General features: G+C 40.9%; 1 protein-coding gene across 1 annotated transcript; it reads left to right on the top strand.

Moving 5' to 3' along the window:
• The first annotated feature begins 191 nt into the window (after positions 1-191).
• On the top strand, positions 192-3,318 carry LOC121079447 (claudin-8-like). Its single transcript, XM_040576741.1, has 2 exons — positions 192-1,459; positions 1,753-3,318. Exons 1-2 carry the CDS (start codon positions 873-875, stop codon positions 1,784-1,786), a joined length of 621 nt encoding a protein of 206 aa, XP_040432675.1. The 5' UTR covers positions 192-872; the 3' UTR covers positions 1,787-3,318.
• Positions 3,319-17,018: the final 13,700 nt, after the last annotated feature.

The raw sequence follows: 17,018 nt of genomic DNA, 5'->3' as shown, positions 1-17,018 counted from the left end.
TAACAACACTATCCTAATACTATCCTAACAGGGAGAGATTCTCATAGAAGATTATTTCCTAACAGTGATCTTACTCCTGGATTCAGAAGAAGAAGCTGTGAAACCCTGCCAGCTATTTTGCCATCCTTGTGAATTATGCAGCTGGTAGAGTAAAGCTTTGATGTTGATTGGAATACTTGACTTTCCTGTACCTGTCTAATATCATGATTATACTTTTGTGTCTGATCAAAATGAGGAATCTACATTAAAGAGCTACACCAACTACTTCCCAGCTTGATTTAAAATAAAAAAAAAAATAATAAAAAAATCAGATGTTTTCCCAGGGTTATAGTACTTAGAAGGTAAGTCCCACACCAAGACTAAGATTAGCTTTTGTCATAAGAACAACCGTAATGACCTATTTTATATAATATTTTAGCAGATGGAAGTTCAGACTTTCTGTACTGAATTTCAACATAGCTGCAATCTTGCAGTTAGGAAATGATTAGCCCTGCAATTAGGTGCCTTTAATTGAATCCCTGGCACGCACTTAATTATAACATCACTACTGACACAATATGAAAAGCAGTAAAATCAACCCCTCCCTAGTTCCCCATTGGCTGGAAACTTGTTAGGCTTGATGGGTAGGTGCACTAGTTAGAGGGGATTTCAAAGCAAATAAATAGCAGCTCCCTCTAGCCAGTCAGAAATGGATTTCCACCTGTGTGAACCTCCGATTGGGGAGAGCTGCTCTTAAAAAAACCCAACTTGCTGTATGAGGAAGCTACTGGAGAAAGTGTTGTCTCTCAGGGTTCATAATTCTTCTACGAAAGAGTGATTTTGGAAGACTCGCTAGGCCATCTTGCTTGAGGTGCCTTTTTTTCAGAAGGAGCATGGCTTGCTGTGCATTACAAATCACCGGGCTAATATTCGGAGGTGTGGGCATGGTCGGGACTTTGGCAGCTACAATTATGCCACAATGGAGAGTTTCTGCCCACATTGAGAGTAACATCGTGGTGTTTGAGACTATCTGGGAAGGACTGTGGATGAACTGCGTCAGTCAGATGGGCATCAGGCTGCAGTGCAAATTCTACAAATCTATCCTGGCTCTCCCCCCATCTTTAGAGGCATTCAGAGCCCTCATGTGCATTGCGGTGCTCCTGTCAATCATTGCCTTTTTGTTGGCCATTGTTGGTGTGAAGTACACTCGCAGGACCAAGGAGAATCCCCAGAGCATCAGTATCTTCATCCTGGTAGCTGGAATTGCCTTTCTCCTGACGGGCATCCTCATTCTGATCCCCGTGTCCTGGACTGGTGGCAGCATCATTCATGACTTCTATAATCCAAAAGTCCCTACACCACTGAAACGAGAACTGGGAGCTGCTCTCTATGTGGGCTGGGTGAGCGCTGCACTTCTCATCGCTGCGGGAGCAATGTACTGTAGTTTCTGGTGCTGGGCTGGTAAATCCCCAAAATCCAGGTATCCATCACTTTCCCCCAACAGATTGCACAAACCTGCCTCTGCAGGAGGGCCATCCGTAAGCATGCAGGCATATGTGTAGCTGCTACCTGTGATCTTTCTGCTTAGCATGTTGGTATGTACTGATTGATTCAGTACCTAACTAAACTGTGAGTCTGTAGTGGAGGAACAACTTTTTAATTTGCTATTTACTATTAACATACATATCTGCTCTCTAACATGATTACGGGAAATGTTATTACACGGGCATTATGTTAGACCTCAGCCAGAAGAAAAATCTCACTATTTTATAGGAATGAAAACTGGCATGGGAACAGCAGCAGCTAGAAGCCTCTCACAGAAGACTAACAGAGTATGGCTGGGCTGGAAGGCAGGCACCTATTGTGCAATAGTACCTTTGCCCTCCCCTAAACCTGTGACATGCAAGGGGATCAGTGCATTTATTCTAAGGTAAAGTCTTTGTCAGGACTGTCCCAGGACAGTGATGAGAAGCATGGAGTTGGCAGCACAGTGGAAGCAGTTGCTGAATGACTGGAGAAGCCCCCAGTGATCTTATTTTCAATATCAGCACACAAATGTTCATGCTCCCCTGTTAGAGATCTTCATGACTGACTATGTGTTTCACAGATGCTTGCAGAGTTGATGTGTCCTTCTTACCTCTTCTGCAGGGCACAGAATCCATCTCGTGGAATAATAAATTTTTTATTCACTTCACCAACCTTTGTCATGAATGTATTAGCTTACCGTTGCCTAGTACTTTCCATCTTCAATGGTTTCTCCTGTTCTATAGATAGCATCTCCTCTTCTGTAAAATTCAGGACAGACTACCTGTCTTTATGCACTTTAAAGCACTGTGGTAATGTCAAGTATAATTAAACAAGCCAGGCAAATGTTAATGTGCAATCCCCACTTGCCCGTTGGGGGATCAAGAGTTCCTGCCTATATCTTCCATCATGCTCACAAAAGCCAAGCCCCAATGTTGTTCTGACTGCTCTGTGTTTGCAAGACTCACTTTAAAGCATGAGCCAAGCAGTCTGATGCTTGCCTGTCCAATGTGCAGAATCCAACAGTATTTGCAGCTATTCTTTTTTTCACAGCTGAAAACTCAGAACCTGCTTTTGAATGCATGCATATCACAATATTGATAAGTGACCAAAGAAGTTCCATTTAAAAACAATTTTTCTTGTTCTTCACACAGTAGTAATAGATAGTTCCATTTCATTGATAATTTAATGACACGGGTAGACAGTTTGTTCCTTTTCTATGCCTTTGACTGGTATCTGAAAACCAAGTTTAATGACCTTTCAAGTTGTGCAGAGCAATGCCTCTATATATTCATTCGACTGTTCAATTTGAAGAACGTGGAAAGCTGCATTTAATTAAAAAAGCCTTTTGTTAACTTGACTTCGGATGAACCTAAATGAAACAGTGCCATCAAACATGGACATTCATTATATATATTAGCTAATGTTCATTTACACTTAGGGCAAACCGTCTTTTAGTGGGAATTTTCTAGTCACCAGGAAACAGGCTTAAAGTATCCTGCTCATCACTTGAACTGTCAAATCAGCACTTATTAATTCCAGATAAGCCTTTAAGAGAACATTTGTAAATAGATTTTCTGGTACTAAAGTATATATTTTAATGTTGCCTCATAGCTGCTGCTGCTACGATATTTGTGGTACACACAGTGCCTGTCACAGCAGCTCTCATTGGGCCAGACAGCTCATTTCAATGGAATTATTCTTCTGACTTTGGTTATAGTTTATACTACCCTGAAGAACTTCACCTGATATTTTATTGTATTTGTGTCCTATAATACATATTTTGTTTAATAAATGTTTGGTTTGTGAGCCAGAGTTTCAGATTTTTGATTGATTTAGATCTGACATTTGTGATTAACCCAGCAGAGGACAAAGACATTTGCAATGCAAATTTGATACATACTTATATGTAGGTAATGGATTTAAATAACGATGTATGCAATATAATGCCACTTTATGTAGATACAAGTGCTTAAGATGTAATAAAGTGCAGTTTTCTACAACATTAATTAAAGGATCCTGAATGCTTCCACTATCAGTGGGATGATCTAGAAATCAAATTTGAACTGGGTGTGCCATTTACAGTAGTAACATTATTTTCAAAGAATTTAAAGATGAAACTGCTCTATTTGAGCATTTGGCGTTCATTTCAAAGAAAACCTGAGCTTTTTATGTCTAATATTAACACCTGATGGCTGCAAATTACTCCATATTTTTCTTTTGCCAGTTAACCTAAAGATGAGCCCAGACAAAATCTCTGATCTCAGACAATAATGTACTTGTGTGTGTTTGGAATCTGACCTTGATTCCAACTGTACAGCTAGGCTGGGCTGCTGTTTGGATGTGTGGGATTTTATTGACACAAATGGCAATTTCCAGTGATGTGATTTAGCGCTTTACACTCACCCACATATGTTTAAGAGCCTGTGGCACTAAAATCTCTGAATTTTATACAGGAACAAATTTCTCATGAGAAGCTAATTTGCAAGAGATGCAACACAGTGGTTAACTTTCTGCCTTTGAACAGAATAGAAATTCCGTTGTAGGCGATGCCGGTGTGGGGAAAACCCATAAAATGATTACAAAATATTTTACCTCTGTATGTGAGGAACGCATTTGTTTAAGTAAACTGCATGGGTGTATTTGCATCTGTTAAAGGAGACAGAGTTTTTTTCTCCTTCCTTTTCCCCTTTTCACAAACTGTGATGCTCAGAACTGACTAGCTGGAAGCTGCAGTTTGGAGGTGTAGAAAGAAAAGGAAGTTCTAAGTTTTTTAACAAAAAACAAAACAAAACAAACAAACAAACAAAAACTGTGGGTGAGCTTCAAAAATAAACTGTTGCTGTTCATGAGTTATCTGAGGGTATCAGTCAGCAAGATTTGGGCTTGAGGGGGTGATGGAGGATCTTGCACACATCTCTAGGGCCCAAGGCGGCACTTTCTAGCCTCTGGCTCCTGCTCCAGAAGAGCTTCTGCCCCTTCTGGGTTACATCCAGACAGAGCTGATCTCCAGTAACTCCCTGTGTCTACAGTAACTCTTGGTGCTTATTTAAATGTCTGAATGTCTCCTCCTTGTGTGATGTGGATGAGAGTAAAGATGCTCAGAAACACGTGCTCTGCGGTGAAGACATTTAGGGAAACAGCCACTTCACTCTACTTAGTGCAGTAGGGCTGTGAAAACAGAGCAGTGGTTACACACTACGTGCTGGAGGACCAAGAGGAAGCAGGCCATGAGTAAGGGCTATTAACAGGACTTTTCTCTCAGAAGAAAAGGCGTAACATGTGGGTGTCATTTGATGTGGATGCGCTAGAGATTACTAAAACATTGTGTCAGGATTTCACGTGCTGCAGCTCTGCTTCCATTGAGGAGTGGAGGCGGCAAACTTTGCTTTGGTGGTATTATGTTCACATTCCTCTAGGCACAACTGTCAGAAACTTCAGGCCTGCCCTATTTGTTAATAACAGTTAATTAAATATTGTGGTTAAATATCTAGTTTAATATCCTGATGCTATTATATACTTTAATATTTTGTAACCGCAGGATAAAATGGCTTTGAAAATAGAACTGAATAGCCGATATTTGGCTATGTATTTGAAATAAATATATGAAGCCTTCAGGTTGCTTCTTTTTTTTTTTTTTTTTTGTATTAAAGGGAATGAATGTACTTCCCTATTGCAGGAAAAGACAGCTTCAGTATTTTTACAATGTCCTTTTCTGATTCAGTCTTGTTTTTACATTATGTGTTAGTTTTTAGTAGATAATAAACAAAGTGGGTCTGATTCCTTGGGAAATAAAATACACAAAACTGATTTAGTGCTGACTTCCAAGACTTGCTTATAAGAAGTTTCCTGAAGCAAGTCAATATTTCAAAAGCTGGTCCCGAAATATATATTCATCTCTGAGATGAAAAGACTGTGGAGCAAATAATCCCCCACTAAGATGCAGCCAAGGGAACATATTTATTGCAAAAAGTGATGGCTTAGCAAAACATTTCATTATAACAGAAAGATGAATCGGATGGGTTTTGAGACAAATGAATGCATGCAGTCATCGGTCCTGATATGCAGAGAAAAACCTCTGTGGAAAGAACATTATCACTAAACAAGTTTATGTTAAAAAATGTTACAACTGCCCTGAAAATCAACAAGACTGAGAAAGTCAGAAATGGGATCTTGATTGTGTCCTTCTGATTGACTATAACTGTCCCTTTGAAAAAGGCACAAGAGGTCTTTCCTCTTGTCTTTCCTTGAGTCCTACATCGTCTTTGAAAACTGGGACAGAGCTGACCTTCCAAATAAACACTTCCTTTACTTTTTCTCTGGTACAGAAATGTTCTCTGACTTGAATGCTTTGGTAACCTGATTTGAGTTTCAGAGTCCAAGTAAGACTACTATGACATTTTATGACTACTTTAAGAAACAAAAAGAAAAAGAAAACAAAAAATACCCTGATAAGTAGGACATTTTCAGCAGAAAAGATCTGTGACAGTGCTTATTGTGTTCAGTTGCCCCTTGCAGAAAATGTTCCAGCCATCAATGAGGACAAACCAAAAATATTCAAAAGCACAAAGATTTTTTTTTTTTTTTCAACATCAAGGAACAGAACTGGCTAGGGAAAGGGTTGTAATATCAGTGCTAACAAGCCACGTGCACCCACAGAGTCAGCACCAGAGGGTCTGTTCAGTTCCAGGTATCAGAATGGAAGGACACTGGTGTGTCCTCACTGACAATATAACCAACAGCATCATTTTAAAAACAATTAAAGGAAAAAGGGAAAATACTATATTGAACTCTTCTGTCTGTACCAAAAGAAAAGCAGAATACAAAAGGCTACCCAAGAATCTTATCCCTACACTTCCAGTCCTTTAAAAATGAAAGAGTGAGCTACTTTTACCATTAGGCTTTTTATTCTTTTATCCTGTCATTTACCTGTCCCTTCTAAAAGTCTCCTCACTTGAATATACCATCACCTGAACAGTGTGAAGTTTGAGGCATTATAGAAAAGTAAACTTTACTGTGCTTTTACTTGCTGTTACCATCCGATTCAAGTAGGAAACCCAGTGGCACGTGTGTGCTCCTGCAGAGATTTTGTATCAAAGTGACATTTTTCTTCAAAATGCCTCCTTCATGTAGGCCCTACAAAACAGAAGAAATCTTGCTGGTAAGATGAGTTTTAAGAAGTGTCATTTTAATCAAGAATTCTGGATCTGCCTGTTATCCAGGAGTGCTCACCGCTCGAGTTGTAGTGATTGCTGCTGTGACAAGGGAAGCAGAGCTGGAGAATCTGGAGGCAGCTCTGTGCTCTGAGGAGGGAACTGACAGAATTGCCTCAAGATGTTTGAACTGATCATCCTACTTCTGTTGCCTCAATAATAAACAAACACTACCTGTGTATCCATTACTAGAAATGAATTTAGCATGCAGTTCTCTCCAGCATTCCCTTTTTTGTTGACACCTCACTTCTTCTAATAACAACAAGAAGAGCTCACAATTTAACTGACAAATCCAGCACCTGTGTGCAAAAAAAAAAAAAAGACACTTAAAAAATAGAAACCACAAACCCATCAAGTTCTGTTCTGTCAAACTGAATAATGCATTAAACTCGCTAAATCTCTGTTGCCCATTTCTGCTATGGACCTTAATCTGTGGTCTTTGTCTCGTTACCGTGAAGTAGTCCCTGATTGCCAAATGATAAAGATGATGATGCTAGTACATTAGCGTTTCAGCTTCTATCCGATGGATGAGTGACTGACAGAATGATAAGCAATGTTTATTCATTCAGAGTTTCCACTGTAATGCCAGATGGTGCTCGGAGACAGAAAATAATCTCTAGGCCCCAACAAACATTGCCTCGCATACTGTCACATTCATCCTGAATTTAGTAAAAAATTGGCAACATTAACTCCACGTGTTGAAGAAAAGTATGTTGTTAACTAAGTACTTTTTGTGAGGCCAAGTTTCACAGGTTAGCCTGAGTCCTGGTCTCTCAAGGCCCAGCATGTTGCCTATTGGCACATCCAAAATGCCAGCCGCAAGCTCTTACTGCTCCAAGCTGGTGGCTGCTGCAGCCATGCAAGTGGAAATGTGAGGAAGGACAATGCTGGTGTTAAGCTCCTGCCTGCAGTCCCAGAATAGAGGACACATGACAGCAGGGCTTTGCAGGGCTATAAAGGAGCAACACTCTCATCCCCTTGCATGAAGGTGCCCACAGGCACTTGTGTGATGGGCTGACATTGGCTGCAAGACTCACCCTGCCTCCTCACACTCATTCCCCGCTTCAGTATGGGTTCTCCACAGGCCACAGGTTCCTTCATGGCACATCCAGCCCCCTCCAGAATGGGGTCCTCCACAGCCTGCCCTGTGGTTATATACTCCAGTGTCAGCTTGCCACAGGCTGCAGGGCCATCTTTGTTTGGAGGTGCCTGGGGCACCTCCTGCCCCCCTCCTCCTCTCCCCTGGGTGTCTACAGGGCCATTTCTCACACCATTCCCCTCACTGCTCCTTGCTGTGTGGTGTTTGCCTCTCTTCCCCAGGCTGTCCCTGAGGCACCACCACCCTAGTGCCATGTGGTGGGGCCCTTAGAGCTGGTTGGAACTGGCTGTATCCAGCATGGTGCAGCCCATGCCTCCTCTCATACAGCAGCCCTGCAGCACCCCACTGCCAGTACCTAGGTACCTGCACCCACATGTAACTCCACAGAAATTTTCCTGCTGAGTACAGTGGTGAGGGATGGCTGTGGTGCTGTCAAGGTGGTGCAGTGCCCTTCCTGCCCACCAGCCCTCAGCCAAGAGAGGTGAGCTGACCTGGGATGGGGATGCTGCTGGGGCTGGACACCGTTCAGCCAGCACTAAGCCCAGCTGGGACAGCAGCCCCCAGGGCAAGGGTGGCACTGGAGGTAGGCAAGGGTGCAGGCAGGTCATGTGGCAGCACCATACCGGAGCTGGCCTTGGGCACCAGCATCCTGACACTGGGTGGAGTGGAAGATGTGGAGCCTGTTGGTGCATGCATGGGCTGACATTCCCCAGCCATAATAGTGTAATGCAGTGGCTCTGTGTCGGGGCTCGAAGATCTCCTGGAGTCCAGGTTTTCACATGTCCATGGTGCTGTGTTAGTACGTGCCTTCTCTCTACCAGTGCTTGCCCCCATTTCCCAAATCTATTTTTGTGCATGTCTCTTCAAGCAGGAAAATACAGTGATTATCAAAGTAATTACCAGGAAATGAAGTTTGTGGATTAAAAGACAAATTGCCGAGGGATGTGTACAGGGTGATGAAGTGTTGGTTAACATAGGCAACAAAAAACACCGATCTGTCTCTGGGCAGAGCAGCGGCCACTTCCTCTCCCTGGTGTTTGGGCTCACCGCACCCATTACCTGGCTTGTGTGCCATCCAAAAATGTGTTTGACATCCCACAGTTTGGAAATGCTCCACTGTCAAGAGCTACTTACATGCTAATCTTTCTTTGAGCACTGCCAGTAACAAATTATCCTTCCAGAGAAACTGAGCATTCCTTTGTAATGCTCTGTTTGTAAACCCATGACTCAGCTGGCCTTACAGTACCAGCAAATCATTTCAGACCAATACCATTTCACGTGGAGAGCCAAAACACTCTTAAAAGCTTTTGGAGTGAAGTAAAGGTTTGAAGTTAGAGATAATATTTTTTATTAAACTAAATAGGATAGGGATACAAGACTTTGGATATAAATGTTCAAGTTGTTTTAGTACACTCATGAGTTAGGAGTGAGGGAAAAGTTCAAAATTTGTTGAAGTCAATGGAAAGGTTCATGTTATGTCCAATAGATCTTTTAAGTATCAGACATGTCAGTGTGAGTTATGTTCGTCTGGGATCAGCTGTCAGCGTTCCTGGAGATGTTTGCTCAGTTGTTCAGAGTTTCATATAGAGATGAATAACACCCTGCAAACTGCCTGTCAAAATTTGGGTTTGGGTGTTCTTTCTCCTTGGCATTTCTGGAACAGTCCACCAACTCCTCATGCATGCACATCTGCACATACACTCACATGATAGAGACATAGTGGCTATGTACACTGAAATTATTTGCCATTATTTAAAAAGTGTTTCCAGATTACACAATCTGTTATGTCATTGATAGAATGAATGTTGCTAAACATCAAGATTTAACAAAGATGAGAACATACTCAAGTACAATTTACTCACTGTGTATTTATTTCCCTAATTAACAGCTGCAAATCCACCCCTCCCTATAAGATACATTTTGGGATTTTTTTTAAAGTATTTTATATGTTGCGCCCTGGGGCGCAACAACCCCAAGCAGCGCTACGGGCTGGGAGATGAGTGGTTGGAAAGCTGCCTGGCCCAGAAGGACCTGGGAATACTGGTTGATAGGCAGCTGAATATGAGCCAGCAGTGTGCTCAGGTGGCCAAGAAGGCCAACAGCATCCTGGCTTGTATAAGAAGCAGCGTGGCCAACAGGTCTAGGGAGGTGATTGTCCCCCTGTACTCGGCTCTGGTGAGGCCGCACCTCAAGTACTGTGTTCAGTTTTGGGCCCCTCGCTACAAGAAGGACATGGAGGTGCTCGAGAGAGTCCAGAGGAGGGCAACAAAGCTGGTGAGGGGTCTGGAGAACAAGTCTTACGAGGAGCGGCTGAGGGAGCTGGGGTTGTTTAGCCTGGAGAAGAGGAGGCTCAGGGGAGACCTCATCGCTCTCTACAGGTACCTTAAAGGAGGCTGTAGGGTGGTGGGGGTTGGTCTATTCTCCCATGTGCTTGGTGGCAGGACGAGGGGGAATGGGCTAAAGTTGCGCCAGGGGAGGTTTAGATTGGATATTAGGAAAAACTTCTTTACTGAAAGGGTTGTTAGGCATTGGAATGGGCTGCCCAGGGAAGTGGTTGAGTCGCCATCCCTGGAGGTCTTTAAAAGACGTTTAGACGTAGTCCTTAGTGATATGGTTTAGTGGAGGTCTTGTTAGTGTTAGGACAGAGGTTGGACTAGATGATCTTGGAGGTCTCTTCCAACCTAGACGATTCTGTGATTCTGTGATTCTGTGAAAGTATGTTGTCCTGTCAGTAGGGGAATTTATGAATCCAGGTTTCATTCAGGTTACTGTACTATTTCCCTTACAGTAGCTTGTCTTAAGGGAGTGCAAGCTGCCAGTCGTTTTCCAGTTGGTAGGAGACCATGGATGCAGAGCTGGGCACAGTCAGCCCCCCACCAGCCATCTGCTGCCCAGGCCAGATTTACTCACTTGAGCTACTGTGGGAGCTGGACAGACAGAAAGAATAACTGCAGAAAACTCATGTTCATGAGAAGAGCTGAAAATGTGTTTTTAATGAGGTTTGATGCTAACATATTTTCCTATGTTATTTATATGATAGATAAGTGGTTTCTAGCACTGCTGTGGGAATTGCCTAGTTATTTAACTTCAACTTCCAAACCAGCAGACAACAAAAACTAATCTTTTGCACAGTAGCTAGATTAGTAATGGTTATTGCTGTGGTCTTTTCCTTTTCTAATTGAGTTAATAAGAATTGATTCTTCTTTAATGTCAGCGTTGTAGAAATCTTTCCAACATCATAATGTAAAACTCTCACATCTAGGCTTTTTAATCTTCCCATCACATTTTAAATAATATTTCCCTGTATTTATTATTCAACTTTCATTTTACATTGTGTGTCTGTGACTGTATGCAGTTGGTTATGTAAAAAATTATCAGTTGGCATCAGCAGAATAAAATAGTGGTATCTACATGTTGAAATAATGTAATGCTTTTGATTATGCATCTTGTTTTACTAGCAGAGCAGTGCTGCTCCAGGAAATCAATGCAATAGCACTTTAGAAATTATTACTAATATTCTGAATTAAGAGAAAGAAACGCAGAAATAGAAATGACTGGGCTTCTGTTTCATTGTGCATGATTTCTTTGGGAGAAATCCCAGTGGCTTTATGGCTTTTATAAAGGCATGATTTGTCTAGAACTTGATGACCTAATGCTACCGTCAAAGAAGAAATGATGACAAATAAAGCTTTTTTAAAAAATGCATAAGAAATCTCACACCACTTTATTAAAATAGAAAGATCAAATTAGTAGCAGGATTAATAATGAAAACTTCAGTTGGGATAAAAACTGTTCAAGAATGTGATTCCAGAACAGCAAAAATGCTGTTTTTGTGCTACTCTAGAATGTTTAATTTTCTTTTTTTCTTTCAATTCTGTACAAAATTATTAATTGATCTTTAATTAAGTGAGGAAGGGTGAGGTGACCTGAGGGAAGGATAGAAAAAACAATCTCTTTGAAATATTCATACCATTCCATGTAATATTCAAAGTATGAAAAGCTCTTACCTTTTATAATGGATAATAATTAAATTTTACAAGTACAGAGTTGTTTTATTTTTCAAGCTAATTGCAAAAACAGGAACCATGCAAGTAGATGAATGAATTCAAATTTCTATTTCACAGAATCACAGAATGGCCAAGGTTGGAAGGGACCTCTGAAGATCATCTAGTCCAACCCCCCTGCCAAGCAGGATCACCTAGAGCATGTTGCGCAGGATGGCATCCCGATAGGTTTTGAAAATTTCCAGAAAAGGAGACTCTACAACCTCGCTGGGCAACCTGTGCCAGTGCTCTGTCACCCTCAGAGTAAAGAAGCGCCCCCTCATATTGAGGTGGAACTTCCTGTGCTTCAGTTCGTGCCCGTTGCCTCTCGTCCTGTTGCTGGGCATAACTGGAAAGAGACCAGCTCCATCCTCTTGACACCCTCCCTTCAGAATTTATTTTTTCCAAAAGCATGTTTAGCAGTGGCGATAATGAAATTGCTAGCCACAAGAAGTATAATGAGGCCTAAAGCAATCAATCTTAAAAACAACTGAAAACAAAATTCAACATTCAATGTACTGGAGTTTTTGTTGAATAAAAGAGATGAATTCCCTGTCCCTTTTTAGCTAAACCCCCCCACACCCACATTTTATTTATACATTTGAATATTTACTTTTATATCTACTGTAATTATTAAGATTTAAAATATATATTGTCACTCTGTTGTTAAGTCACGAATCTTAGGTTCCCCAAATTCCCAGTGCAGCTATTTATTCAGGAAAACCAAGTATTCTTAGATTACTCTGCACTTTTCTTTTGTGACAAACCGGGTGATCAGATTAGTTGCACAGAACAATTTATTTCTGCAAAGTATCTTCTAACAGAACTATTAGAGGATGCCTTAGACTTTACTGAAATCCATACATAAAAATAAAAGCCGGGTGTGAAGGGTAGGATATATGATATAGATAGAAGGAATAATTATGAGTGGGTAAGGACAGAGAAAAGCAAAAACCTATTTTAAAAGGATAATGACTGAGCAGAGGGAGGCTGGAAGGTTTAGAGAGTGCAGAAAAACAGCGCTAGTGGCATTTGGAACACTGTAATAAGAATTACAGTACTTGCACTTGAAATGTCAACACATACATAGTGTTTTCTAGCAAATAACAGCCAGACTTCAGAAACGCTACGAGCACCCAAATGAGAGAAGTCTGTGCTGGGAAACATGGCTGTATAGACCATATGAGAAGGAGAGGGTGAGGCTACTAGAAATTAGCACTTCCACATTTTTTTGTGTGTGTGTCTTTAAATGATTGTCCATATATTATGTAAAGGGTTGTCTGCATTTTCTGTTCAACTGGGAAGGTATATGATTCTGGTTTTATAGACAGAAGAAATTTTAAGGCCCTAGTTATGCAATGCATGCAAGCACATGCTTGCCTTTGCTAACTTCTTGCATGCCTGACTCGATGCCACAGTGATTTCCTATGTTTCAAGACCCAGGAAGCAAAACAGTGCTAGAACTTCCAGGGCCAGATTCCTTATATGCACACTGTCAGCTCCATCAGCCCAGTGAAACCTGAAAGGTTTGTACCATACAGGGGATGAGGCTAAGAAATATTTAGTTCTTAGCCATAAGATCAGACCACTCATCTATGCTCAAAATGGATAACTAGGAATTATCAAAACAGTATCAAAAATAAAAGTGTAGGGAGAGACAAGCTATTTCCAACATGGAGGTAGTTAATAGGATCTAACAAAGGTTCTATAGGTGGCTGGGAATCCGATGATCCAGGGGATGGTGTGTGGCAGCTAAGTGGCTCACTAAAGAAGAAATGATTCACACTCCGCATGTGTATGCCTGGGACTTAAATATATATGCAAATCAGTGATGTAGGGCCTTTTTCAAAACTCAGTAAAGCCAATACACTGCAATAGTATTTGTGGGTGCTGCACAGGAACTTGATGTTTCTCATTGGACTGTATAGGTCCAGCCAATGTTGAAAAGTCTTCATCAATGTTTTGCATTTTACATCTTGACCAGCTGCCAGCTCCTGATGGAGCTACACGTGAGTATGTGTGAGTGTATAGTATAACTACCTATGCTCACCAGTAGCGTCCTGTCAGTGGTTTTATTAAGTGCTTCTGAAAAGCACAAATAAATCATAAAAGATTGTCCTTCCGTTGTGTCTCTATTAGCTCAAAGAATTCTAACAATCCGGGAAGTGTGGGTATACATTCACAGAGTCACGCAGGTTTGTCTAGCAGAGGATGTTCTTGTTAAATAATACAGTGATGAAGCAACAGTTTAAGAATATAGATGAAGAGATAAATAGATGTTTCATGTCTCTCACTTTAATTACCTATTCATCAAATCTAACTGAACATGAGGAAATGCCACCTGGTTTTTAATATTCTGGATGAAGGAACACTGACTAATCCCCAGTTTTCAGGACTCTCGATTTGCTGCAGAGCACTTAGCTGAAATCTCTGGTCCTGATGACTTGTTGCAGTTTAAATGATCACTTCTGCTTCATGTCTTTCGAGCAGCAGCTCTCTGTCTCTGACATTGCCTTATCTATGCTGCTGGCAAGCAGTAGCTCGGAGGCAGGCATCTCCCCTATTTGTTCTGCAGCCACAACAGATTCAATAAGTTATTTACCTTCTGGAGTATGTTGATTCTCCTTGAACTGGGCTGTTTATTTGCCAGTAGTGAACTCTTTTACAGATTTCCAACTTTTCAGATGGATAAAAAGCTCAGCTGTGCAGGCTTAGTAGCCTTCTTTGTATCTATTTAATCTGTTTTGTATCTGCTTTGGTACAGTGTCTTGAGTGGACAGCACATACTAATATCTACCTAGTCTCTGTTACCCTAAAACCCTGCAACAAACAGAAAAAAAATCACTCTTCCTGTAGTATTATAGTATATACTGAAATGTCACATAAAAATATTCTTTCAGAATATTCAGAGTTTGCTTTGTATATTTCATGGGATACTTTCTATTGCTGTAATTAATTCTCTGCATCTGGCCAAAGATTGCATTTGTTATTTTCCTGAGCATAAAAGGTCTACTAATATGTAAATCAGCAGTTTTTAGTTTTCTTGGAGCAGAAGAACTTTTTAACATTTTAATGGTAAGGTCACAATAGGGGTCCCTTTCTGTGCTTCAAAAAATGTAAGTTTTGCTTGTATTTCACTACAGAATGCCAAAGTAAAAATCAGGTCTAGTTACAGCAGGGAAGATTAATACTGGCCTCTGACAGTGGCTGTGGAGAGTAATCATCAGAGTCAGGCATAAAAGTGTTGGAAATTAATGAATTTAGGGAGTTAAACGCCAAAATTTGGAAAAAAAAGAGGGATGTTGTCTTAAGGAGCAGTCAGAGCTATCCAGAAAGAAAGTCAATATTCCTTTCCTATACGATGTACCAAAGAGTGATTTCAAAGTTGTCTTTACATGTGAGTTGTATCTATAGTGGTTTTCTCACCCCAAACCCCAAATTGCTGGCAGTGGGTGTATGACTCTCACAGTCACGCAGGTAAAAACAGGCTCCGTCCACATTAGACACCCAGAGGGTGTCCAGGAGCATAAATCAACATAGCTTTATGGAAATTAGTGGAGTTGGCATACTTGCCAAATGCCTGTCTCTTGGAGGAAATTTTTTTTCATGAGCTGTGAAAGGATACTTCATGGATAAAGAGGTCCTTTCCTTTGTCTGCTTTCTATATGATGGAAACTTTCAGGCTTATTATGTAATAAAAAAGTGGAAAATTCGATCAGATGGTATTGCTTAGCCTAGAAATCTATTTCCTGGAAAGCTTTATGATTTCTAAAAGGATATATTTGACCCTACTGCATGGATGTCCAAAAATTGCCACCAGCAATTACAACTGGGGAGGCTGTAAGAGAGAGAAATTGCTAGCTAGCTCTGTAATCACCTGCTTGGCACAGGGGATCAAAGACTGAGAGAAATTTCTGCTAAGGAGAAATCAGTAAATGTGATAATGATTATACAATACACATTTTATATCTGAATTTGACGTGTACGTATCTAGGTAACCTTGCTAAGTGTATTCTAGGAAACCCAAAGGGTAGACCCTTTTGTATGTAAAATGGTTCTTAAAATTATTTTCCCATGTGTTAAAATCTCAAACTCATCTCCATGACTTTGGGATCTTGTCAAGAAAGAAGAATTTGGCCCACTAGGAAAGTTATAATTTAGTAAGTATAGTCTAGGCCACAGACATATTCAGCTTTGTTCCATCTTCATCATTCGGCTAGGAAGGTGACTGCGACAAGATAATGTAAATACTGCAGTTATTACAAGGGCTTTCAAGTGAAGAGACATATTTTAATCATGGATTAATAAATGATTGTTGAGTAGGTCTGTATGATTAAATACACTTCTGTCTGTTTTGCGCATTTCAGAAAGAAATGTGTGCAGGACGACCTATTTCTTAGACTATTTTCTTCCTTAAAATACATTTTTCTAATCTTTAAACAGGTATTTTGCTCCATCTGTGCTAGAAGCCCCACTGACATGGTTGGGAGTTAACTATTTTTCTGAGTCTTCTCTGTCCCAGCATGTTAAAGAAGGCCTGGCAGCAACACTGCTCAGGAAATAAAATCAACCACCACGTCTTTCCCACACAAACAGTAGGAGATCAGGTTCTAGTGTGCAGTCTACCAACAAGGCTTGCACTCAGCAGGTCCTATTATTCCTTTTCTTTCACTTGAGAGCTCGGACTAGCAGGTTGTGTCATGACCCAAAGCATCCCCACTAAAACAAGTATTATATAACCTAAGTAGAATGAATACATGCCAGCATGATGAAGGAAGCTTTAGAGCAATGTCTATACCCTGTGGCTCTACACTAAGCAGCTCTAGATAGCACAAGTCCTGTGCTGGTTGGTTCTCATCTAAAGATTCAGAAAACCTGTGGTATTCTGTACTCTTAAACTATTGGAGTCGTGCTGCTGGCATTTCACCTAGCCATCTCCTTTATTTCTCTCTTGCTATCTGATTGCCCTTCCAGAATATCTTTGCCTTTCAGCCCTTCCTCAAAATTTCCTTTTCCTGTGATCAGAGATGATGTATCCCCTTGTCCCCTGGAGAGCACTTGCTTTCTTTCTGACAAATGCAGATTCCTAAAATATCTGTTTTGTGTGGCATAGTCCCCAGAGCCCCAGCACTTAAGCATGCGTCCTATGGCTGTATTGCA

The sequence above is a fragment of the Cygnus olor genome, chromosome 1 (genome assembly GCF_009769625.2).
Source record: "Cygnus olor isolate bCygOlo1 chromosome 1, bCygOlo1.pri.v2, whole genome shotgun sequence".
NCBI lineage: Eukaryota > Metazoa > Chordata > Aves > Anseriformes > Anatidae > Cygnus > Cygnus olor.
The sequence above is the reverse complement of the archived record's forward strand: the minus strand, read 5'-3'. Positions and strand labels throughout refer to the sequence as shown.

Coding starts and splice junctions, on each gene's coding strand:
- LOC121079447 (XM_040576741.1), top strand. CDS start 873: ATGGCTTGCTGTGCATTACAAATCACCGGGCTAATATTCGGAGGTGTG. Junction 1,460..1,752: donor GGTAAATCCCCAAAATCCAG/GTATCCATCACT, acceptor ACTATTTTATAG/GAATGAAAACTGGCATGGGA.